Source organism: Manacus vitellinus, unplaced genomic scaffold (assembly GCF_001715985.3).
Source record: "Manacus vitellinus isolate BGI_N305 unplaced genomic scaffold, ASM171598v3 scaffold_5_pilon, whole genome shotgun sequence".
Lineage (NCBI taxonomy): Eukaryota > Metazoa > Chordata > Aves > Passeriformes > Pipridae > Manacus > Manacus vitellinus.
This window is the reverse complement of record NW_021940682.1, coordinates 11,195,639-11,222,761: the sequence shown is the minus strand read 5'-3', so window position 1 is coordinate 11,222,761 and position 27,123 is coordinate 11,195,639. Positions and strand designations below refer to the sequence as shown.

The 27,123-nt window shown below is 41.6% G+C and overlaps 1 protein-coding gene across 3 annotated transcripts in view; it reads right to left on the bottom strand.

Annotated features, from left to right (window-relative positions):
* Positions 1–1,514: 1,514 nt before the first annotated feature.
* The window catches only part of TBXAS1 (thromboxane A synthase 1), a 252,202-nt gene continuing 226,593 nt past the window's right edge, over positions 1,515–27,123 (bottom strand). For all 3 annotated transcript variants that reach the window (XM_018080889.2, XM_008927978.3, XM_018080888.2), the window contains 4 exons: positions 9,111–9,199; positions 6,827–6,964; positions 3,849–4,011; positions 1,515–3,222 (listed from right to left, as the gene is read on the bottom strand). In XM_018080889.2, coding sequence (XP_017936378.2) covers positions 3,148–3,222; positions 3,849–4,011; positions 6,827–6,964; positions 9,111–9,199 — 465 coding nt within the window. In that variant the 3' untranslated portion in view covers positions 1,515–3,147. The remainder of the gene's footprint in view (positions 3,223–3,848; positions 4,012–6,826; positions 6,965–9,110; positions 9,200–27,123) is intronic.

Sequence of the window (27,123 nt, the reverse complement as noted above, 5' to 3'; positions counted from 1 at the left end):
GGGCCCAGGAAAGCTCGTTAATATTCAAGGATCACCTCCTCCAATATCAGGAGTGATGCATCACAACAAAGAAGTCAGGCAACAATATCAGGAGACCTGCATGGATGAATGAGGAGTTCCTCAACAAACTGAAACACAAAAAGGAAGCAAGAACAGGTAGCCTGGGATGAATACAGAGAAACTCTAAGTTGCCAGGGATCAAGTTAAGAAAGCTAAAGCAAGCCCTGATAGAAATAAATCTGGCCAGAGACATTAAGGGCTACAAAAAAAAAAGCTTCCATAGGTATCTCTGTGATGAAAGGAAGACCAGGGAAAATGTAGGCCCTCTGGATGGAAACAGGAGATATGTTTACCCAGGACATGGAGAAGGCTGAGGTACTCAATGACTTTTTTTGCCCCGATCTTCACTGCTAAGTGCCCCAGTTGCAGAGGCAGGGACTGGGAAGGAGAGTCTATGTAAAATCATATCTTAAAAAGGGACAAGCTCGGTTAAGGATGGAGTATTTTGTCAAAAATGAAGCACACATCAACCCTCTAATTCATGTAAGGAAAACAAACAAGCCTTTGGCAGCTGACTTCAGATGGAATAAGCTTTCTGCTCATTCAAGTAGGTGAGATGTTTTTAGGCAAGGTCCCTCCAGCTTTTTGCCAACTGTATGTATAAGGTATACAGTAAATCAGCCTCCAGCACACTATTTTCAAGGAGGGAAAATTATGGATAATGTGTAGAAACTAAGGTATATACAGTGTGTTGCTTTTTAAATAAATAAAAATCACTCCATCAGCAATTCATATAAGCAGTGTGTCTGTAACAGGGCACTACTGTTTAGCATGCCAGAGATGCTCCATAGAAACAGAAACTATTCCAAGACTGCCAGGTCAGCACTTCATCACTAGTACCTATACAGTTCTGGTTAAAAAAAAACCAAAACCAAACAAAACACAAAAAACACGACAGAGAAAGACACAATCTTTGAGAAACAAGATACAGTAATTTGATCAGTGTTCAGGCAGCATGTGGGAAGAAGGCAGCAAAAGATAGGGACCTAGCCGGGGATCAGTGCACAGATGGCTCCTTCCAGAAATCCTTGCAATGAAGATGAGCAGTCAGTCTCTTCCTCCTGCTGCTGTGACACTTCTCTGTGCATACCACAAAGAGAGATGCTGTACCTAAGGAAACCTCAAGCAGAGTACATCAAGCAGGCAGAAGGTCAAGGCTTGCAAAGAACCAAAGCTGCCTCCTTATTTTTATAGTGCCATAAGAGTTTTTGTTATATACAAAAATTTTAAAGAAAAAATAAAGGACAGAATTAAAAAAAAAAAAAGGAGACTGCATCAACTTCTCATGGTTTTGTTATGGTTTAACCCCCGCCAGCAACTAAGCCCCACAGAGCCACTGGTTCACTTCCCCCCAGTGGGCTGAGGGAGAGAATCAGAAGAGTAATAGTGAGAAAACTCATGGGTTGAGATAAAGACAGTTTAATAGGTAAAGCAAAAGCCACACACAAAAGGAATTCATTTACTTCTTCCCATGGGCAGGCAGGTGTTCCATCATCCCCAGGACAGCAGGGCTCTGGCATATATGACAGTGATTTGGGAAGACAAAGACCATCCCTCCGAATGTCCTCCCCTTCCCTCTTCTTCCTCCAGATTTATATGCTGAGCATGATGCCATACAGTATGGAATGTCCCTGTGGTCAGTGGGGGTCAGCTGTCCCAGCTGTGTCCCCTCCCAATTGCTTGTCCACCCCCAAGCCTCCTTGCTGATGGAGTGGTGTGAGAAGAAGAAAAGGCCTCAACTCTGTTCAAGCACTGCTAATAATGAAAGACAAATCCAAAACAGAGCCCCATGCTGCTATGAAGAAAATTATCTGAGACAAAACCAGCACAATTGTACAGACAACCAGTCTGTGGCACCCACTGAAGGAAAGGTGTGGGGTTTTTCCTTGTCAATTGATCCCTGCTGTGTGTTGCTCCACTAGCTGTGTGGTGGTTGAAGGGCTTTGTAGAGAAGTAGGAAAGAGCAGGGAGAAAATCTGACGACTGGAAGTGTACAGCCATTTTGGCTGTGAAGGTGCATGTGCACAGTCATAAAGCTTGAATGGATCCACGGTGCTGCTGCAGCTGGAAATCAGACAAGTTCCTTCCTGAGGCGAGTGAGGCACTTGGGACATGAGCTGCTCCAGGGTCACATAAGGTGACAAGAGAGCTGCTGGGACTGATGATCCTGGATCCCACTCCTTTAACATTGGCTCTTAATTTCCTTGAGTCAAGGAGCTAGACAAGAATAGTGCCAACTTCAGCGCTTGGAAAGGAAAAGCCTCATCACGAAGCAGATGTTGTAACAACACCTTCTGATTAACCTTCAATTTCCTTCAGTCTTCCTGCTTGCTTTAAATTTGCATCTTCTTTTTCTCCAGTTTTCCAACAGCAGTTCAGTAGCCAGCGAAATGGCAGTCACCTCATTTCCTTGGTCTTAGCTACTGGAACTTAACTGGTAAGCAGGAAACTCCTCATTGCATCAATGCAACGTGCCAAGTGCAAATTGTTAATTTAAGTGTATATAAAATCACTTCAAAGCATGAGGGAGGTGCAACTCTTTCCATTTTACAGACACAGGAAGAGATTAAGCATTGTGCAGGAGCCTCAGCTTTGATTGTTAGCAGAGTTGATGACAAAATCCAATGCACTGCATCCCAGGTTTTCTGTTGTAATTGTGGTGCCTTTTGGGCTTTCTCTAGAGTAGAAACTTTGAAGTGCATGAGAAGGACGTGCCATATAATGAATTGTAATTAAAATCTATTTTAAATTGCTTGTACTCTTAACACCTGCTCCATTTGTTGAAATTGAGCAGGAGGAAAGCATTCTCAAAGATGAGTGAAAGGAAGTGAAAAGCAAGTGAAAGTGGGATGCTACTTTTCAGATGCTATTCACAGTAATTTGAAAACTGCCAAAAAAGACTGTGGAGCCCATTTTAAAAGGTGACTGGGGGCTCTCCCACAGGAGGGCACTGAGGAAGCACCTACTGACCATCAGTGGGACTTGGGCTCCTAGCTGTCTTTGGGGTTTTGAAAAATAATTATATTTTGTTAGTGAGTCACTAACAAAGGGGCTCATCCCAGTAGGCTTCAGGATGTACATTTTCTTTTAGCGAGATTCTAGCATAATGTAGACTCCATTTTTTGGTCCAAGTGTGGCTTTTGATTTGAGCTGCAAAGGAATCTGAAAGAAAAAAGAGCATCTTATGTACAGTTGTATGTGTTTGTTTCTGTGTGTATAACACCCCCATAAACAGACAGACACTTTTGCTGGGAGACCAGTTCATACCAGGATTACTGCAGAAGCTGTAAAGTACTTGTTCTACAGTCAGCTGCGCTAACATAATATTAAATAGAATTTACAGCCAGAGGCTGAGGCATTGGTTGCCCAGGTATACTGTAGATCTGAACAGGAAGAAATTAACTCTGTAAACTCCAGAGCTGCTGAGTAAATGCCAGGTGCAATGTACATAGCAATAGGCATATACTAAAGTGCTGAGATCCTATGAAGCATGTACACCCATTCTCACCCTCTATAAACAAGATATTTTGACTGTGGTGTTGTTATACTGCTCTCCACTAAGGTAGGGCTGTGTAACCATTTCTTTTGTTGGAAAAATCACATATCTTGAATCATATTTTGATTAAAACATGCAGTCCAGGCCTCTTGTCCCTCCTTATTATGAAAGTGTCTCTAGCAGTTTTCTCAAATGAAGTCACAAAGGCAAATCAGTTGCCCTCTGTCTAAGATATACTGTCAACTCTCTCAAGTTGACAAGTGTGATCTTTAGCCTCCCTGCATGTACAAACCTCAGTCTCTGGGCAGGTCTTGAATCGAAACTTCTGCAAAATCCTCAGCAGAGTCATTTTTGTCTCTAACAAACCCATTTTCATGCCAATGCAGCCACGAGGTCCTGCCCCAAAGGGCAGATATGCAAAGGGATGTCGTTTCTTCTTGGCCTCCTCTGTAAACCTAAAGAGTGCAGAGATGGAAACCAGTTCAAGGAATGCTTTTTGCTCCTGATTCCATTATTTTCATTTAAATCTCAAAATATGGTTATTTTAATTGGTCTTAATAGACAGGTCAGGGGAACTATTGACAGATTATGTCCTGACATCTTAAGTAAACAGATAATTGACTTACAGCCATCAGCCTTTGTCAGCTGGTGATTTCAGGAGAGGACATGCAGACATGAGTATTACTTCCAATCTATCTTTCACAACTTGCCTTCATTTGAGGACCATGCCCAGAAGAATGATAACTTCAGGTGCTAGGGTGATTAGGGACATGTCCCTCACACCTTTGCACATGTGAGGGAGAAATTACAGCTAAGAGGAAACTAACAGGCTGCAACCTGAACTGAATAGAATTAGCAACAGCATTCCTTGCTGTGCCCTGCAGATGAAGGTCAACAGGAATTGCTCTTTGAAGCTTGTAAGGGGAGATGAAATCTCATGGCATTGGACAGGCCATGGAAGATGGTTATTACAAATTCAGTACAGCCCTTCTCTCTGCTCTTGGCCTAAAGAGACCAGGTTCACAATTGGGAAACATTAAAATTGCACACGGTTCTGTTCTTTGAGCCATCTCAGTACCTCAGTCCAGCTGGAAAGACTGATTAATGTGTTAATCTGTATGCAGATCTGCATCAATTAGCTAGCTTTAAAATACTTGATCAGCCCATTAGAAATGAGCCTTTTTTTTTTTTCCACGAGGGAAACAAAATTCCTATTTGAACAGCAGTTCAAAGGGAAAAAAAAAAAGTAAAATCTGTTGGCCAACATCTGCAAAGATGAATGCCTATTGGATAAAATATATACAGACAGGAATACAGTGTCTGAGTCAGTACGAGTTATTAGGGCCAATGCATAATCAACATGGTCAGGCTAATCCTGGGCTTTTTTGAGTCACTACTCAGAGTGGTGCCTCGAAAGAAGCAAACCTTTACCCTGGCATTACCCTGGAAATCTACATAATCCTCCCATGTCCTAAGGTATTTGGAACTTTTCTTCTACTACGAAAGTACTTTTCCAGTTCTGTGTATGGATACAGGTTCTGCCTTCATGTATGGGGTCATCCCTGAGAATCTCTCATCTCTTTGGATATAGTTTGCAAGAACTTCAGACTGCTAAGGCCCAGAGAACTCATGCAGGGTAGAAAGAGATGAGATGTAATACAGGTTATTTTGAGCTTTGGAAAAAAATAATATTATGTATTTCCACTAATCCCATCTCCATGCTTAGATATCCTAAATAAGATCGAGTTACTACTCCAAAAAGTACTATAGAAGCCTGTAATTTGAGAATGAAGGACCATTAACTTATATACTGTTGCACATCCCATCCAAATAGGTTAATGCAATTCTTGCCTTGCTCACCCCCACATATCATTCTGGTAAATTTAAAGTCTCCCCTATATTATTCCAAAGGCCGATTTCAAAAATAAATATTAGGGGTAAAAAAGGCTGTAGACAAATTATTTTATTTTTTGTTAAGCTCTTATTTTGTAATTCTTACTAACATTACCAAATGATACAATCCAAGGAGAATGTTAGTAATTATACATCATTCCTCAGGAAGTTTCCAAAGGGAATTAATCTCAGATTCATTATAACAGCACTGTGTGAGTCAAGGGGACTGCAGCCCCCACTGTCCATTTCACTCCTTAATGTGCTTTCATGCTATCACTGAAGTGGTGAATAAACAATTAAGAAAACATTTGTAGATAAGCATTACTAAAAAAACCCACCCTAGACTTCCAGTTACTGCTAAGATTCCTCTCCAGCAAAATTTCTGGGCTTCTCTAACCCTGAAAATGCTCTTCTTCATGGCCAAAAGAGCCTGACAGAGCATATGCCTAGATTTGTTCCAGAAGAAGCATTAGGCAAACCCACCTACTCCATACATGTGTTGTCTTACTGGCAAAGGTGGTTCTGGGCTGCCTGCCTCACACCCAGTTGTTTGTGGAACAGTCACTTTTTTTACTTAGTAAACTTTTCGGTGTAGTGGTAGCTTAAAATGTATCTGCCCACAAAACAGCTTAAAAACATATCTGTCCACAAAACTAAACTGTGCTTCTACACAGCACCACATCAGCTGAAACTCTCCCTGTAAGCTCAACTCAGCATCTGTAAGACAGGGCATGGTACAAAACCACAACTTGCCACTGTCCCCCTACCAGCTGAAGAGAATAAATGCTCCATGTGAAAGTATGTATGTCTTGCCAAGAAAGAACCAAGGATCCTAACTAACAGATGGAGAGCAAATTCCCTGTGGTAGATGGGGTAGGTTCCCCACTCACAGAGGACCCACACCATTACAAGATTTCAGGTGAAAAGGGTGCTCTAAACCAGCCAGGAACTGGATGAGTTTCCCAGGAACATCCATGTCAGTGAATATATACTATCTCGCTTCAGAATTTCTGCATCCAGAAGAGACATTATTCACAGTATCTGATTTGGAAATGGGTCTGAAAACCCATCTCACGTTTCAACCTTGACCAAATCTCACACCCTCTGTGGGATGCGCCACTATCATCGTTTGTCTAATTTGGTAGAAATAACATAATTTTATGGTCTAAATTAAACTAAATTCCACTCTTGGTGGAAATACTGCTTTGGATGAATTGTGAGTGACTGTGACTGTGAAAGAGCAGCAGGATCTGGTGTCTCCACTGGACAGGCTGGAGTTCTGTACACATCCTAATGCATAAACCAGCATTTAACATTGATCTAAACAGGTCCAAATAAGAACTTCAATCTAAGAATGAAAAGCATTATTCCACATACCTCTCAGGAATGAACTTCTCAGGCTCTGGCCAGAACTCAGGGTTATGGTGGAGGTGTCCAACTGCAGTTTCAATGACAGCCCCAGCTGGAATATGCTGCCCCAGCACTACACAGTCTTTAGCTGCTTCCCGAGTGAATCTGCAATGTCATGTATCCTATATGATTAATAAAGGTTAAAAACACAGCAGGAGAGATCTATAAAAGTAAATCTCTTCAGCTGACCCTACAATTTCCAGAGTAACACTTTCTCAGTAGATAAATACGACAACTGTTGCTGATGCTAGTGTCTTCTCAGGTGTCCTCTCCATCTAGAAGCCCATAGCTCCAGCCCAGACAGCTAATCTTTGCCCTTTTCAAAGGGAAGAATTTGTGACTATGTACCATTTTCCAAGGCAATAACTGTTAAACTGCAACTTTACTGTGAATGTTGGATTTAGACTAATTTTTTATGAAAATTGCTGATGAGATGTATCTATCATCTCTAATTAAACAAGTACAAAGAATATGCTGGTTTGTTTTCAGGAAAAACAAAAAGGATACCAAATATAGTTTTGAGTTGGTTTATTTGAGAAGCTCCCCCACGTTGGTACCTGAAACTTAGCAAGAGATGTAATATTAGGGCTAGGTGTTCTGCTGCAGCTGCCACTACAAAAATACAACTAATTCATAAGCTTTGGAAAACCTCATTTCACATACATGCATCAAAGACAGCCATGATGCTAGCAAAAAAACTCTGCAGTTTCCTCCCACCCCCTGGTGACAGGTGACAGAGTAGGACTGTCCAGAGAAACCTCATTGTGACAAGAAGACTGAAAAAAGCCACCTGCCAAAGCCAAGCTTGGGTCTGTAAACCTTACAAAAAATTGTGTGTGGGTGTGCATGTGTGGTGGTAGGTTCTGATCTAGAACATCTGGTGCTTCGGTGGTCACTAAAGATCCCAAATCAGCCCAGAGCCAGGTGGGTGCCCTGCTGTCTCAGTCTGGGAGCTATTCCCTGGCACCAGCTGCGAGCACAGGGGCAAGACAATGTGCAGGAGCTCCCTTTCCTGCTTCCCACACTCTGCTTAAAAAGTTGAATAAAGATTTCAGTTTCAGGGCTGTCAGCCTGGTATCATTACAGAAACACATTCCTTCCTTGCTGTCACCCATCTCTCTTTCTCAGACAAATAAATAACAAAGGCTCCAAACCTGCAACAAAACACTGGTATGCTAAAAAAATGCATTGACAAGCTATTCTTTTCATTCTTACATGAATTTGGTGATAGTGGAAACATGAGTTCTGTGGAAGAAAGTTCTCTGGATAGTAAGTTCATTAAAAAAAAGAAAACCAACTCATTTTATAAGAAACTTGGCTGCTACTGATTTTTCCCCTAACTCAGCATTACCGTTGTCATAGGCAATTAACATCTTTCAGAGGCACTGGGCTGTCCTATCCATTCCACATCCGTCAGAGTAAAAGCCAAGTCAATAAACAGCACTGAAAATGCCAACCAAAATTTCAGAATAACTTTGCTCCATTCTCATTCTTTTTCCCATCTGACAAACATTAATTGTTTCCCAGTGATACAGACAAAACTCAAAGACCCCTGTTGCTTTAATCACTTATGTGTTTCCAGCTTCACAAGAAGCAGTGCAACGGGCCGATGACTTTGAAAAGTTCCATTCCTTAACATTTGTATTTATGTTTGTGATAAGTCAGAACTTCATCAAACAATCTTCTAACTTCTTTTTCCCTTGTTTTCAGTTCATCAACATAGTAGAATTAGTCTTGTGTGAATCAGGACAAAACTTTCAAAAGTTAATGGATATTGCCATTAGTTTAGCTATGTTAGTACAATGCAGTACTAAGTGAAAATGTGCTGAAGTTAAATACACATGTAAAATACAGTTTTCTGGATGTGCAACCCTCCACAGATCAGGGCCTTAATGACCAATAAGCTAGGGCAGGTCTTCGGTCTGTATCTCTGAAGCTTGATGCACACAGAAGAAGCAGCATCTGGCTTTCTAAGGCCAGGCCTGCTTCAAAATGGCTCCATCCTCTAACCTTGGGGGATGTGGAGAATGGTGAGGAAGCAACCTTGGCCAACCCACTGTAAAAAAGCGCTTTAGAAATACCAGAATTAGCCAGCTTTCCTTCAATAGGCCACATTATATCTTTCAAATGCACAAAGCAGTATTGATGTTAGCACAGAGACTAAGAGACCATAGGTCTTCCAACAACAGATTTTCACTTTATAGAGCTAAGGAGCTATCCTGTGGAATCAGAAGGAAAAAACTCCAGATACCTGAATGCAGGTGGGTACATGCGCAATGTCTCTGCAATCACCATGTCCAGATAAGGGAGTTCTTGTACATTTTGGTAATCAGGGACCATCTGAAAGGGCAGAAAGAAAGGAACAATTATATTTTCTCATATTTAAGAGCTAAACTCATCTCAGAGCTTTAAATCATCTGTTTAAATCAGCTTTTAAATCATCTGTTTTTTACTGGGCATCTTTCCTGTAGAAGGACTCGATGTCTCATCTAAAACAGTAAATGATAAAATTATACAAAAATGTGGGCAGTAATTAAATGTGTGTATAACATTCCTTTCATCATCAAAATGCTTTGGTGCACAGCCCAGATGAAGATATAATAATAAATCAACTTGCTAGGAAGTATTAAAAACAGGGTATTACACAGAGCATTAATAGCTACAACAGAGCTATATCTTTATACATGCACCAAAATCTGCACAGGACCCTTGTTTCTTCCCAAAGACAAGAGCACAGCTCACACTTTGTTCACAGCAAGTCCTGCAGTTACTCTTGTTGATGTTGGAACAAACCCTTTGCCCCTTCCCAGTTATAGAAATAAAGCAAAGAGCTAGTGCTGTGATGCCTGTAGAGGGGTGGAAGTGGCACTGGAAGAAATGGGCACCCCGATGAGGAGCGGCAGACAGTGGCAAATTGCTCTGCCAAGAAGGGGGGTGCTGAGGTACAGCTCAAATCCCACCTGGCAGGACTGCAATAGTGCCTGGGTAGAGAAGTCTGTTTCCTCCTGCGGCCACCCCTTGTTTAATGCTTAATTCTGCATAGTGGTCAATGCCTGAACCCACATTTTCATAAGTGTACAAAGCCACCCAGCCCTTGACAATGAGTGGTAGGCACTAAAACCTGAATAGGGCTGTAGCTCAGAAGACTTTTCACTCTGGAAGCAAAGAGACAATGAGAGACACCAAACCACGGGTGACCACCAGCAGCAGTGACAGAACTCAGCACATGGATAAACCGGGAATTTCTTCCAATGTAACCTTCCTTGGAAAGAGGATATTTTCCCTGTCTTATTCAGTGCTCTCAGCAGAGGGCAGCCAAAGAACATCGAATAACCTCATCAGGAAAGTGGAGTTTTGTTTTAAATTAGAGCATCTCCTAAAGACTGACACAGAGTAAATTGGAGAAAAGCACAGACGTCAGACTAGACTAAACCTTTTATGAAGATTTGGGGCCCCTGCCGTTCACAAAGGGGACTGGATTCCATCCTTCCTTTATTTACTACAGCACTTTTCATGTATAATGCATATTTTATTGAATTTTCATGCAAAAACATATGGTACATACTGAAAATACTAAGCAGAGAACAACTCCAGATGGTATGCAGAAAAGGCGTACAATAGAACAAGGATACCTTGCTGGATTAGGGTATCCCACTTATTCAGCACTAAGCCACCATGCGCCATTTCACATTAGCTGATCTTTTCTAGGAAGGAAATAGATACATCCTATTATCCCCATTTTTTGGCTCAGGAAAGAAAAGCAACACCAGAGAAAGTAATTTGCACAGGCTGAACAGAACCAGCACGTTTGCTCCTCTCTTAGAGAAAAAGATACAACTCAGCTTGTCCATAGATGAAGTATTTTGTCAGTATATGTCAAATATTATCAATACAGGAAGTATGGACTGCCCTGACAGCCTTTTTTATATTGCAGTGGTGCCTGCTAACTCAAACCTTTGGCTTAGGTCAATGGTTATCAGACAAAGGACTAGGAGACTAAAAGCCAAAAATGGCCACAATGTCATGAGAACCATGGCTGAAGGCTGAAGGCTGTGTGAGGAACTGTACTCCAATAATGTTGATGGCTAAAACCAAAGACAGGAGGATGATTTTTATCATCCTTATTTTGCAGAAAGAGGGCTGAGGGCTGTGTAACTTTGGAGGGGGGAGTTGGTGGGAGAATCAGTAGCAGAGGCTGGAAATGCAGGTTCAAATTTCAAGCCTTCATGGCAAAACCACCCTTCTCCATGCCCACATCTCCTTGACACAAATGCATGCTGTGGTGAGTATTCTTTTATTTTTTCTGCTAATTTTACAACTGTCTTTCAGAACCTTCCTCTGTTCTTTTTATACTGCTCTCCTGCATCTCTTTGAATCCTGGCTAAGCATCTGAGTCCTGTCTCTGCAATCCATCCTGATTTCATGGCCAGGCTGGCTGAGGGAAGAGTTCAGGCTCAGAGAAAATGAGTGGTGGAGCCAAGAGCACACCAAGATGTGTTCGATTCTCTGAACCATGCTCTTTCCACTGGGCCTTTCTGTCTCTCTCATAATCCCTCTACTTACTTCTGGAGTCAATAATTAAGATAATTATATGGTAACCTGATATAATAAGTAGCCACTAAATCAAACCATACATCAGCAAATAATATAACACTAAATTACTGGAGCTTTGACTTGCTCTTTCAAATAGCTTCTATACCTTCAGGGGATTAGCAGTTCAGAAAACAAAACAAAGGTGTAAAAACAGCTGATTTTCCTTAAAAGAAAATTCCTTTTGCTTACATAAAGGGGGGTCAGTCAAATGGCAGCAGAGTGAACTCTGCTATCGTGAGCACAAAAGACACATCAGTCATTTCCTACATCTGATGCAACTTAATTACTGGCACTTCCATGCTTTTAGCATCAAAGTAGCTGGACCTAATTTAGTAGTTGTTTGCAAGGTCTGACCTACAGCTGCGTAAAGTACACATCAGCCAAGCATCTCTATTTAGGAAGGACAGTTTGTTGCTTTTTTTTCCCTTTCAAAGAAAATATTTTCCATTTGTTTTTCCACTCCCTCTCTTAAAAATATGCCTTTAGCCAAGCACATTTCAAAGGAACGTAAATATGCTTTTCTCCCTAAATGTCCCTATTTATATCTATCAACTGCTGGCAGGTTTGCTGGGGTGAGGGTTGGTGTTGTGCAAACATGCCACTTTAACCCCCTGCAAAAAAAAAAAAAAAAAACCAAACAAAACCAACAACAAAAAGTATAAATTGCCTTGTACTGAAGATGAGGTATTTTTTCACTAAGAAAGATTCTTGTCTTTAACAGGTAGAGATGGGGTGAAGGAAAGACGTTGCATATAGTAAACCATCCTATATTTTAATTTTGCAGTCACTGCTTTGCACATCAGCTTTTCTTATGCTTTGCATAGCCTTGTAGCGTCTTTTCCTGTTGATGTGGAAGTGAATGGCCATGTAACATCTTGAGGTGTTTCTCTGCACACGTTTCCCCAGTTTGATTTCCAGTGGTGTGATGGTACACCCTTACTAATCCCAGACCGTCTAATCACCGTTGAGGGCCAGAAAGCATCTAGTTTGGCTGCAAACTCTCCTTTATGACTGACAGAATATCACAGGCCTTTATTCCTTAGAAAAAGATGGAAAATTAATTCTTCATCCCACAGAGTACCCTGAGGTGAAATACCAGCAGTGATTATAAAATTGCCTACATGCTACAATGATGACACGTGTTTTAATCCCCATATAAATTCCAAGAGAGATAACTACCTTCAGATCCACCTCTGCTTTTCAGTATCGGTTTTAGCATTTTCTAGGCAGGCAAACCTATTTTTTGCCACCACCCTCAGTTAACTTTTAATTCTTCAATGAACAGCAAGGAAATACAAGTGCTGACAGGAGCGGTCTGGCCAATCACTCTGCTGCAGTTTGAGATGTTACTGTTACCAGTTGCTCGTTCTTCTTTGCTGGCTGTGGTTAGCATCACCACAGCCAAGTCAGCAGAAGGGAACATATGCCTGCACCTCAGTTGCTTCCATACAACGTCCAGAATGAACCAATCTTCAGTGACAGTTGAAGATGAGATACTAACTTTTCCCCAAAGTAGCTGATGAGTGAGGCACAGATCATCCTCCTTTACTGCCTCCGTTTTGGGAATGGCAATTCAAAGTACACATCAGTGAATAAGAGATTTCCACTTATCCTATTGGTCACGGTCTAGTAATGCTCAGCATCCAGAAATGAAAAAAAAAAAAAAAAAAAACAGAGAAAATTTTGTGTAGCTGACAGTGTGACGTGCACCTGAAATCAATTTGGAAGCAGCAAAGTCTGCGAGACCACATTCCTCATAACAAGTGCTGCTGAGTCATGGCCTGATACTGAACCAGCTGAGGTTTCTGAGAAATTGCAATTCAGATCTGATGCCTCATGTGGCTGTGACAAAGTCCATGTCAGAGAGATGACGTGCAGAGGCAGACCATGAGTTATCTGTGTAGGCATAGTTACATAGTCCACATGGGCTCTCCCCCAAAAAGTAGACTTTGGATAGCAATAGGATAGGAGTCAAAAACAAGCCAGCATCACCCCTGATTTCTCTCACCCACCCCCCTTTCAAACTGCCAAAAGAGATATTCAGACAACAGCCATTCACAAACAGGTCAATAATGTTTCTTGATCAAATGGATCAAAAGCTGCCGATAGATCAAGGAATCTGCCTGCAGTTTTGACCTCTATGGTCACCTCTAGGAGCTGCTCATCCCCTAACAGATCTAGAGCTTGTGTGCCTCACTCAGCTTCTGAGAGGGGAAGAAATGCAAGACCGGGAAGTACAATGTCAAACTAGGGTTGCCCCATGACAACCTTCCAACAACCATATCAAGAAAGGAAAAGTTAGAGCCAGGACAGCACTCAAAATGTAGATCAATAAAAAAAGGGTTGGGATGGTTTAACAGAAACCTATCTTTTACTTGCTTAAAGAAAGCTTGTCTCATGTTTTACCACTTCTATGACACCATGCTGGAATACCTGTAAAGCACCAAACTAAAACCCCCCTACAGTCTCAGGCAGCAAGATAGGGATAAAGTTGATGAAGTAAAATTTTTTAGCTTTATCCTCAGAACTTGAACCAAACACCTAAAAATGCTTAAGACAGTCCTCATGCAATATTTACTGCAAATTCTTTCTTACTGTAAATCCTTTCTTTCTGTTGTCTGTGGTTCAGCCTGCACCTGCCAAGTGAGATGTCCCTTTGAGGCATGGCACCAGGCAGAACCAGCCCATGCTGTTGGGGAAACATGACCCTGAAGCTCCTGAATCCCACTCATTCTGAGAGGCAGCTCATGGTAGAAGTTGTTGCCTTAGGACAGAAAAGAGCCTGCCTAAAATCACCAAGTGCCTGTTAGCCACTTCTAGTGACAGAGGCCTACAGAATCTTTCAGTAAAATATTAAATTCTTGACTATAGAATCAAGGACAAGGTTCAGGAATGGAAAATAGGACAACAAGCCTGATTTCCAGATTAAGATGTGGCAGTAAGAGGCTTTCTAAACTGCCTACCACTTCTGAAATTCTTAGAGCACACCTTGGTAGCACTGAAGCCTCTATCAGCAGCTCTGTGCCTTCTCAGATACTCTCAGGAATGAACATTAAACCCAGTCTTCAGCTCCATCCCCTCATGCCTCTTTTCCCAGAAGCAAGGAAAGGCTATCCAAAACACATATTCCTAAGCTTTTTTTTTATTCCTTTATTCCATGTGGGTTACCTACCACTTTTCTCATCTGCTTGGATTGTCATTCAAATGGAAGTTTGTCAGACTCTCACCCCCACCCTCAGTGGATGCTCACTGGGTTTGGGAAAGTTACTTTGCTCATTGAGGCACTTCCCAAGATGTGACAACACGAAGTGCTTCAGACATGTCAAACAAATTCTTCCCAGCTCCTCCTAAAGACTGTGAGTGCCAAATAAATTTAGTATTACAGATCTCTGTTCAAGTCACCTACCAGTCACCATCACCTCTAATTCCACCTCTCTCTGGGTTTACTACCATGCAAGTCCACTCAGCATAGACAGAAGAAGGTGCTGATTTGAAGGCCACGTTCAGAGCTGGTGGGAAAGGCCGGTGCACCAGTTTCACACTGATAACCACATTACACGCAGACCTTGCAGCCAAACTCCCTCCCTTGCTTTGGTGCAAATCCACAGAGCTCCCTGGGGCTGTATCAGTGTAAGGGAGAGGAAAATGCGGTTCTAAGTATGCACCAAATAGTGCTGGGGAAAGAGCCAGAAGGTATAAGGTTACACCAATGTCAACTTACTTTAATGCTACTTTGCTTTTTGAATCAAAGACTTTAGCTCCTGACAGAAGACAGACCTGCATTACCTCCAGTGGCTTTCACAGTGCTAAAACGAAGTCTTTGTAGCATCACTGTTCACAAGGAAACTTCTGTGAGATAAAAATACTTCCTGAAACTGAACAGTGTCCCGAAACCAAACAGATAAACATAAAAGCTGCAACCAAAACAGTCAGAAATTCTCTTCCACCTACATTACTACTGACACATGGCAATCAGCAAGAACAGAATGAGTGCCATCAGGTAGAAGATCCAGGAAAAAAAAAGAAAGTCAGGAAAAGAGAAGAAAACCGCTAAGGGAATCCTTTATGAGGCAAGTTACAAATGAAAAGAAACAAAAAAAAAACTTGTTTCAATTTTGGTTTTGTAAATTCGTCAACTTTACCTAATCCCAGATTCCCATGCCAAGAGAACTGTGTGCCCTCAAATGAAAATCAATTAAATAACTGTGAGACTGGGTGCCTGGAGTACTCTGCTGTCATGAAGGAAGGGCCAGGTCCCCAGTGTGCTGATATTGCCAAGCCAGGCAGCTTTTCATACACAAGTGCCCTCACTACACTAGTTTTTATTTTTTTACTTAGTTGGGTGGGGAAGAATAGCTCCCCTCTAGAAGTGGCTCCCTACCTGTATGCGATGTTTGCCTAGCTCCAACTATTTGTGGATGGGGTATAATCCCTGGCCATGCATTGTAGCAAGCTAAGCTCATCAGAGGTACAGACATTGCCTCTTTCTTGCCTCCTTAAAAAACACTCAGCCCCCAGGAAATCGGCCCCGGTTCTCTCTGCAGCCCACCGAGGCTCAAAGTCTCTCTTTCTACACTTGTCTGACACAAAATTTCTACTTGGGTGGCAGAAATGCTGAATGGTGAAGGATCCCAGTGGGAGGGAGGCAAGGAGGAAATTAAACAGGAGAAAGGACTGCCAGAGGCCCAAAAGGCTGAGAAAGAGAATTATAAAACTGGGGTAGGTCTGTCCGAAGGGCATGTCACCAGTCCAAAGCACATTAACCACTGAAGTTCGTGCAAGACTTAATCCTTCCTGCCATGGAAGTGTCCCTTGATGGTTGCTGCAGATCTACAGGAATAAAGAGGAGGGATTTTTTTTTTTCCCTCTCAGCAGACATTCATGGTATCACATAAGAGCCAGATGATTTAATTTAATCATTCCTGCTCCAGCTGGTATTTTCTGTATGGAGGTGACAGTGCTTTAAATTAGGGCCTTGCATATAAAAGGCCCGTGTGTTTAGTTTAATCAAATGTTCATTTCCTCACGTTATGTTTATATTAAAGGGCATCAGCATGAATTTTCATTCTGCAAATAGAGGCTATCTTACGGGCTATGAAGTGAGGTCATCTTTGGTCGTTCTTCAACTCTATATCAGCCTTACAGACTGAGAGGTGACTCAGCTCCAGGCACGCAACTTGGGGAAATATGTCCTAGAGAGCACAGTCCAACCTATGAGGAGATCAGGAGATTTTACACAAAATAAATTACTTCTGTAATTCACCCTTCTTGAGCCACTGGCTGCTTAAGTCATTGGCTTCAGCAATTGCTGGATGAGACCTTTTCTGAATTAGTAAACAGGCAAACATTCATAGCAAAGAAACTGCAAGATTCTCTCATCACTCAGCGTAATTATTATTTGCTCCGACAAGGGCAGGTCAGTTTTAATACCATACAACATTTATGTTGTGCCTGATGCCTTGAAAACATTTTATGTACATTAGGTGCAGTAGGACAACAATAAGACTTTGCCTTTCTGTGGTTGTTTTTCCCCTGAGGCTCACGAAGCGTTTAGCAAACATTAATTAGTTGGTCATCTTCCAAATGCACGTATGAGGTGCTCTTGGTAAATACTCCCTCCCTCTGCACAAGGGGCCAGCAGAGGTGCTGAAAACTGAGACCATCAATTTACAACCTTAAGAGTTGAGCACTCACCATCTGAAGCCTTCATAAGTAGCCTGATTTTTTTTTCAGCCTCAGTGTGACTCCTGTTCATAAATAGGCAAATACTGCTCTGAATGCATAGACTTAAAGTGACCAAAAAAGAAATAAATCCATTGCACGGCATTTAAATATGTCTTAAACAAAAAAGAGCTTTGTTTGGTTTCAGCTGTCAAAACTGTAACTCACGGTCCAGCCTGTCCTTGAGAAACTGATGTTACTAACAGTACAGAATGCAAAATGTTTCTGGTGTCAAAGCTTGCTGTAGACTTCTGCATCTCCTACAGGTAATACAAGTAAAATCTACAGGTAAAAGCCATGTCCAGTCATAGCTCCAAATTTTAGCATGTGTCCTTTCTACAAAGCACAAAGGAAAAGTTTGTTCCTGTTGAAACTTCTCAAGTTTAACTGAAAAGATGAAAAATGGAAAAAGAAAGGGAAAAAAAATATTTTCTAACCAAAGCTATTCAATGCCTTTTCCTCTTTTGCTCCCTCTGGAAAGTGCTGACTGCCTTGGATACAACAAAGCAATTTGCAACTGGTATGTGAAAAAAATTGATAGTACTTGAAACAGTTTTTGTGTTTTCTTCCTCCAGTGCATGAAGAAGACCTTTTTAAAAAAAAACAAAACCATAGGTCAGTCGAAAACCCACTACCACAAGCTCAGTGGGGAGCTGGCTGTGAGCAGGGGTGTCTGCTACCATGACACTAACCTATGAAAAACCTCTCTAGATATTCAGATAAAGCTGTCTGCAACAAATCCTGACAGATGCCTATTCAAGGATTTCTTTCCTTTTATTCCCTTACTCTATCTCTCTCCATCTGGGAACACAGAAATTTTCCTAAGCCTGTTCACGCTTAGATTTAGTGAAGCCATCATGGTGTCATGTTCTGGTGCTGTTTTGTGTCTTTGCTCTCCTCTATCCTTTGTAGAGCAGCACGGCACGACTGTCCATCTGTTTATGATTTACTTCTCACAATGACTTGGTCCTGATTACACAGATAGTCACAGTAGGTTATTCAAGGTCCAACTGGACCTCTATAATGACACTCAAACTGTACCCAAGTTGTGGGAATGTTTCCAGTGGAAAAACTCCACCGGGGCCTCCCCAAGGAGAGCCTTCCTGTCCTTAATCCCAAGAAGTACAAACAAAACTTTAAATTTTTATCTGGAATTCTTTTGCAATTATCAGTGTCCAAGTGATCCACAAAAACTGAGGAGAAGACAAGAAAAGAAACCGAGACCGGGGTCTTTCTGATGTTTAAAGATGCATATTGGAGAAGAGATTATAAAGAATAGTATTCGATTCAGGAGACCACATCTTTCATGGTCTCCTTTAGCACAGACCTGAATCACAGAGTCAGACAAACTGCACCCATTTGCACCAGCTGAGAACAGAGCCTGGGGAGTGCAGCTGTTTGGGGGGGCACCGGGTACTGCCATGAGCAGGAAGCTTTTCCACGTGTACTGACTCACTGGCCCTTACGAGCACATGGGAGTGAAGGGGAACAAAAGCACAACTCAAAAAGCTGCAGGATGAAGTCACAGGGTCAGCAGTGAGAAAATAGAGAATTCATTTGTAGTCTGAACAAGGTCATTTCCAGCATGTTTTAGGATGATATAAGACTTTACAGGGAAGGCAAATGGAAAGTATTGCTCATTTCTTCTGCTTTATGAGTAAGCTGCTTTGGCCTTTATTTATTTATTACCTCACAGTCCCACAACGTCCTGGTGTGAAGACCAATTTGCTGTTCTTTCTTGCTGGTTTCTCAAAAATACTTTCGCTTCTTAAACCTGATCCTTTCCTGTCTCAGGGCCTGGCTACCTCACTCATTTACCTCTGTATTTCCAAGGATACTCTTATTTTTACAATTTTCAACACCTCGCCTTTGTGCTGCCTTTTCACTTATGGCCACACTACTTTAATGTTCAGTATTTTATTCTTTATTTGTCTTTTTCAAAGCTCTATCCTGCATCAAGTCTCAAAAGTTCTGAAGTGCAGGGGAACCTGGCCAACACAGTGGCACCCACCTGGGTATGAGCCAGCCCTGACAGGGAGGCCACTGGATCCAGATGCCATTGAGACACAAAGGTGGCACCCACAAATTGACATGTCATAGAATCATTCAACACAAAAAAGCACTTTTAAGCCAGAAAAGTGCATAAACCATAGTGTTCTGCAGTGGGTTCACTAGCAGCTTTGCCCATATAAAATAACTAATAAAGGATGGTATCCTTTGCCCTTTTAGCACGAGTTGTGGCACAAAGACCTATAGATATCTTAGATGGGCTAATCTGTGGGGAGGGATTTTCTAAGTACCAAGATGAAGCACAGCTGTAGGCTTTTTCTGTAAAGGGCCTGTCACACACATGAGAGCAGCTAGCATATTACCAACCCTGATCACTCAAACATTATGAGTGAGGCCCCAACATACTTAGAAATTGGCTGGAAAACACATGAGATTTATGACAAATAACAGTATTTTGAACTTCATATGCCTTCTGGCTTCTGAACTGGGATTCATGTTCTCAGTTTTACCTTTTCAACTAGAAACCTTTTTTACTTTACTTTTTTTATTGGTTGTCTATTGTTTTAATAATGAAATATGAGATTCGGGTTATACACCTGACTTCAGTGTTGAGTGATTTGAGAGAATACAAAACAAACACCAGAGACTTGCAGCGTGATGGCAGGATGCCGGTAATATTCCATTTACAGAGCACCATGGGCCATCCCTGCCTGCCCTTTGGCCATCTGCTGCTAGTGCAGGTCTAAAATCACATAGACTTTTTTAAAAAAACGAAAAAAAGTGTACAAGACCAGGAACTTCATGTGAATAAACATCAGAAAAGTGTGAGCTGCCCCTCAGAGTGCCCACAGTATTGTAGCACACATTTGGGGGGGTGGGAGGTGCTGCAGGGTGTTACTACGAGGGGGGGACCTCAGGGATTATCCAACCTCCTCTTGAAAATGCCAAATTTGGTACCTTGGCAAAGTTTGACACAGAACGAAATTGAAACATGCAGGCAAAGTAATTGAAGGGGGGAGAGGGAACTGTGCTGAGTCTATATATAGCATTCTGTTTCTACTGAGTTCTAGGGGGAGGTGGGGAAGGGAGGAAGTGAGGGGGAGAGAGGGAAAAGAAAGATAAATTTTGGTCGTTGCTGTTAAATGGAGACCCACTTATCTATGGCTGAAGCCTAAACATCTGTGTGATTCTAAATGAAGAAATTTAATTTAAAAGTAAAAAAATTAAAACCAGGAAGAAAAAAATCAGGGAAAAAACAGGACTTCTTGCTTCTCACACCTACCCTGATGTATAAATAGAGACTATCTGACTGATGAAGGGTGCTTATTATTTCTTTTACTTCTATGTGTATAAAGAAATCTACAATACTTTTTAGCAAAAAGGCAGGATAATTAAAAAGCCAATGGTATGTTTCTGCTATTTCAACTTTGCTGCTCTGGTTTAAATGACACCTTGCAATATCTCGATAGCCCCCATCATAGCCTCAGTCATATATTACTTAGATCGCACTAAAGAAAAAAAAAGCAGGGGGGAGGTTGGCTCAATTATGAAAGAAAAGATTTTTGAAAGCAGGTTATTTGGGATCATATTCTCATATTCTGTCTGCATTACACCTCTTGTAAGAAATGTGCTGGTAAAAAGTGCAAGGGGATGTGATCCCCTTTTGCACCTCTTGCATACTTAGACCTGCCTTCTGCCAGTGTAACTTGGAGCAACCTCACGGCTTTCCTTGCCTTAAGTCTCAGGGTATTTGTGATCCAGCTCAAAAGAGCCAGAGCATCTTGCACTTCTGTCCATATCCACTGCTTTTGCTAGCACATTCATTTCCTATTTCACATGACAGCACACTAAGAGAGATTGGTATTAGTACTTTTGTCCTCTCTTCATGTGCACACACACGTGTACATGTGCATTCTCTGTAACACATCCATCTATTTGAAGTGGAATAAAAATGACTAAAAAATATATATAATCTTTAAATCTCAGAAGATTCAAAGTGTCAGTGCTACAAAGTCAGAAAATTCATTCCAAGTCCTATTTATCTAGGTCAGGATGTGGGAAGACTTTTTTTTTGTGTTCTGCATATGCACGTCACCGCTTTTGCTCCCTGGTACTGCACAGGCTGGGAGCTGAAGAGCCAAAGATGACAGCTTGCTCCTTGCTTCCAGTGAACTTGATAGAAAAAATCCCTTTTGTGTTCCTTATAATGGAGTCTTTCCTCATTTTTACCATAAGAGATGCTTTGACCAGTATATTACAAACACCATGCTGACAGTGCCTATATGTAGCTCTGCCTCAGTGCCACATCACCATTGGCTCTTCTTTAAAGCAGAAGAGAAAAGCACCCTGCAAAGCAAGGAACAAGTTAACAAAAGGCTTCATTTATCTCCAGCTGATACCAACATGACAGCAAGAAATGCGGGGTCAGATTCCAGGCACATTATTGCGAGGGCAGGAGGAGTGCGGGGAGTAGCTACTGCGTGGCACAACCATGGGGCTTGTTATCAGAAGGTCAAGGCCTGATGCAGCCTTCTAAGCAAATTTGGGAAAGTCTCTTCCTCTCCTTCAGCACTCTTAATAAGACCGATAAACCTTAATCGTGAGATTGTGTGGATACTGCTGGCATGCTCAGTGGACGGCTGCAAATGATGCTCCTGTTTAAAGCCTGATCATTACGTGGCACTAACAGCAAATCCCCTGCTTTTTTTAAGAAAAGATTTTATGTCATGAGTAAGGTCAAGTCTTGGCAGCTAATACTGATATTATACAAAATAAAGGTAAGTCTTGAATGGAAAACAAAATTGTGGACAGACTACCAGAACAGAAATTTTACACATTCCTTCTGCATAAATAAAGAAGTGAACCTAACCTGTGATTAAAGCTTGCTTTACGATGTGTAATTGCTGGGGGAAAAAAGTTGTAATAAGTGTTATACACTTACCCACACACCAGCCAAGGAACTCAGCGTTTGCCTACCTTAGCATGGAAAAAATAGCTGTAATTTGAAGTTTAAGGGACCTGCCTTCAAAGTTAATCTATGCTGTCCTTGGGTTCCAAACAGAGGTTGAGATCCATGGGAATTCTCCCTCTTCCGTGCACCTCTGACCTCTCAAATTATGAAGTGAGAACCATGCAGGGAAACTACTGCTGCTATTAGACCTCTGCAAGAGGAGTTGCACCAAAAGTGGTCCCTGAGCAGACACCACGATGGATTCCTGCAGCCAGTGTCAGGAATTAGAAGCCAGGCTCATGCTGCTCTCAGGTCCCATGCTCCCCAAAATCCAGAGGGTGGGCTGTTGAGACAAGGCAATGCCATTCCACTACATGCGGTGCTACCCGCACATCTCTGCTCCATCCTGGACGGTTCTTCCCTATTTGACTATTTTTTCCATCATGCATTTCTTACTTCACTGAGGGGAGTTACTAATCAGGTGATCCAGGAGTGGTGGGGTTTCCTGTGAACCCAAGATTACTCCAGTGAGGGACAGAGCCAGTGCTTTGCTTGGTGTTGGTGAACTCCTTCCTCACTAAAGCTGAAAGATGGCTCGTGTTCAGAGAGTGCTGCGCACGATCAGGCTCCAGACAGGATGCAGCAGGCTCAGCTTGGTGGGAAATGAAAGGAATATAGACTCTTTTGTCAGCTTGACTTGGTCTTAATAATGTTTAAATATCCGAAGGTCATTAAATTAGAGTTCAGAAACTTGGCACAAAGGCCTTTCTCTAAGATTATCTAGGTTTACTGAAGTAAGACAACAAAACAGAATAAACTGAACTGAGTAAAACCAACAACTGCTGCTGAGATGTTATTTTTCTCATTAAGCCTATATGCTGAGCCTATAGAGAAGGCAGCATTTCCTGTCTCTCTTGCTGACAGTTCAGTATTAGGGCACAAAGGCAGGTCACTGTCCTTGGCGATGCGGTAAACAAAGATAAGAGCTCAAAGCAACAGAATATTTTTTTAACCCTGATAATTCACTCAGTATAAATTCCATTGTGGAGAGATTTATTGTTTACTCAGAACTCCTCAGAAGAGCTCCTTGAGAATGCACTGGACACAAAACACACATTTCAGCTGAAAGCATTGGCTAGGCCTCCTCAGGGCATCTGCTACTTGTCCCTGGATTCATGTGTATGAAACGTAAGCAAACCTGCCAGAAAAAAGCAGTCTCAAATATTTGCCCAGATCTGCTTGTTATCTCGGGGTGGGAACTTAAACAGATGTCTTCAATGGGCAGCCATGCTCATGAAAATGCTTTGTCAAAACAAAAAACACCATTGCTTTCCTTCTCTGCTTGCAAAATGTCTGCAGCAGAGCAGCACAAGAGTGAAAACCATTGGTGTATTATTTAATACTTAGTAGAAGAAGGATCAGACTTCCCTCTGCTTGCCCCAAATAAAACTCCCCATTTTCCTCCCCTCACAGTACATTTCCCCAAATGCAGACAATACCACACCACTACAGAGGGAAGCATAAGAGAACGTCACCATTGCCAACAGCAGAGACTACCTTATCTTTTCCATGTAATGGCTCAGAAGCTTAAAGCAAAGCAAAAGTTTAAGCATTTGCTGATTAGTCATGTAGGGCATCAGATGAGAATTTGGGAGCTGTGGGTGCTGCCACAGATGAGGCCACTTAATCCTGCTGTGGCTCCCCTTTCCACTTGGGAAGCAGAAATAAAACCTCTCCAGTGGATTGCCTGGGACCTCTGAAAGGTGCATTTGGTAGTCTTCCCCCAGATAACTTCAAACCCAATCATATCAGATTTAGGCAAACTGCTATCCAGAAAAGCATAGAGTCAGGACTGGAAGAACAACAAGGAATTTCTCATGGTTAGTGCCATACGTTTTACCTTCCCTACCTTTTCATAGGGTCTCTGGATCTCAACAGAAACAAGAAGGTTTGTTGCAATGTTGGTTTTCAACATGTGTTTACTGGGGTCATCCTAGGATTGGCAGAGATGGATTACCTATAGCCTTGGGCTGTGCTATAAAATGGATTGTGAGTTTGTTTCATTTTCTGAAAGAACTATAAACTTAGCTGTTGCTAAAGTCTCTAACAGCATTCTTGGGCATAGCTTTTGTAACCTGTTCTCATCTCTAGAGCCTGCACTACTCATTGACCATTCTGACTAGCCCCTCTATATTCCTCTGAGCAGTTAAGAGCTCTTCTTTGCTCTCACAGCACCGCAACATCCATAGGACACACATGTGCATGTTCCTCTCCCGCGTTTTCAGACCACCACTACTACTGCTCAGTGGGTACCAGTTGCTCTATTGCTTGCAGCAGGCATGTTCTTGCTCTTTTTCAGCTGTTCTCAGAACTTCTCTTTAGCAGCTTTCTTGCCAGATAATCTGGCAACTCAAAGTAGAGAAGTAAGTTCTGTTATCTGTTCCAAGGGAAGTTTTTCCAGGAGCACTCAAAGATGTCAAAATCATGGAAGAGTTGTTTACAAAGGTCAGTACACATGGCATCAGCATACCATCCAGCTTCTGATACTGCGGTCAGCCAGGGTTTATCAATATAAGTGGTGGTTCTTGTTGCAGAAAAATAATTTCATTGAGACCAGTCAGCCCACAAACAGAAGCTGAGCGGTTGTGGAGTCCTGAAGAAAACAGCAGTAGAATTAAGCTATCCCTCTGTATTGTCATGCACTCATGGAAAAGGAGAAGTATGCCTACAGTCATCACATATTATCTGATATGTGCTAGAGCAGTATGTACTGATGGATGAACAGTGCTGGGGTTATACCTGACTTTCAGAATTGGAGGCAAATTCAAGCATAGTCTACTTAAAGACACTGGATAGCACAATAAATCAGGAAAACTACAAGCCAACATTTACTGCCTCCTTTCACTGGAGCCATTTGTCCCAATACAGTGAGGAGAATAAACAATATTACCAGGACACTTTTTCCAGGGAACTGTATCTATGCTATAATACATCTTAATGCAGGTATACAATAACTAATGCAGATATACAATAACTAAAGCTGGTTATGAGTGCTGGTGGAAGAACCATACAGTACATCTGTCCTGTGTAAACACGAGGCTTCTAAAAGCAGCAAACAACACCCCATCCAGATATGTAAACAGAACACGCACTACACAAACTAGTGCTACTGCCAAGGGGTATTGCTCTAGCAACATCCCCATGGATCAACACTGAAACATGCCTTGTCTGCCATTCCTCAAAAAGAACTTCTTTTTAAAAAGAAACAAAACTCCAAACTTCAGTGCAATGTCTGAAAAAAACACAGTAAATGGATTGTACGTCGTGTAAGTTGCATAGAAGAGAAAAGGAATCAGCCCCTTTTAAACAGTGGTTACAGAACCAAGTCATAGAGCACATCCCCTGATGGCAGACTTGCCTAATTTGGCTAATAGACTGTTTTAGAATTTGAGTATCAGACAAGAAATAAAATTAAAATATAATGTAAAGGCATTATATCAAACTAAAGATGCTTGTACTGAAAAAAAAAAGTTATACTGATAGAAGCAGTTTTATATTTCTATACTTCCATGGATGCTAGGAAGTTGCATGACATTAATTGCATTGGTTTCTAAGTTAATATAGCTATCAGCTATAGTTATATGATGTATATAGATGAGTATAGCTATATACACATGTGTACACCCACCCACATCCTGTTCTCCCTTCAACACCACACACAGAAATTCACTCTTCTTTTCCATAAGAGCAGCCATTTCTGTGATCTGTAATACAGAAAGGGCAATTTATATACATTATTTTTCAACAAAGATCTAATTTAAAAACAAGACGAAAAAGAGGATAGAATAATAAGGCACCCATCCACACAGTATTGACTAAAGTTTTCTATGACAAGCCACTCCAGAAGTAAGCATCAGAGTCCCACACTATGACACACACTCACACAAACACATGCGTGCACACATGCACACACAAAGGCGAGACTAACAGTTATTTGTATTTCCTACTCTGAGAGACAGGAAACCTCCCTTTGCATCTGCTTTTTTCTCACTAAGAAGAAGAATTTTAATTACAGACACTTGGCAGGAAGCCAATTTTGATTTTTTTTTTAATGACATCTGTCTAAGCATTTTTAAACTTCCTGCTCAATGTAACTTCCTTCATTTTATAGACCAACACCCAGTTTCAGCAGAAAAGAAAAGGGAGTAGCAAATGATTTATTCATTTTTCATGTTAACTCTTATCAGGTATATCAAGCAGTTCATTGTTCTGAGAACCGATGGTACAGAAAGCAGATTTACAGGGGGAATTTAGGACTCAAGTAGTCTGGGAAAGGAAAAAAAAAAAAGAAAACTCATGCATGGAAAAAACCAACACAGTTGTAACTTAACCCTAAAACAACTCAATGGTTCCTGTTGTGCAGACTGATTTTCCTCAGTTCAGCTATGCTTTTGTTCATGAAAAAAAAAAAAGAGGGTTGAGAATAGGGCAAAAGTTAGGGCAACATTAAATGCTTAAAACTGAGAACATGAGGCATCATGGCTAGTGGATGCCACCTATGCTTGGCACTGGGCAAATTCCTGCTGCATCAGTGAAGCTCCTCTGGCCTTGGAGAGTGCTACAGAGGTAGAGTCTGGACTTGAAGTCCACATCCCAAGCTGGCACAGCCTCCTGCTTCAGTCAGGTAATTGGGACAGGAATAAGGAATCCTAGAGCGTCTCTACCAAAACTGAATGCAGAAAAAGCCAACATTTAATTTTCAGATGCTGAGCATTAAAACCACCTTCCCTTCTCTTCCTTTCATTCTGCCATTAGTCATGGCTTACAAGGCTGTACTACATGGCTTGCTGTTTTCCTCCTATACAAGGAGCATGGTGAATTGAGAGGTAAAAAGAGAGGACAAAAACCTGCCAGAGAAGGAAAGCTGAATAATGCAGGAGCAGGGAAAGGAGAAAATGCAGGAGCAGAAAACAGGAGAGATGCATTAAAA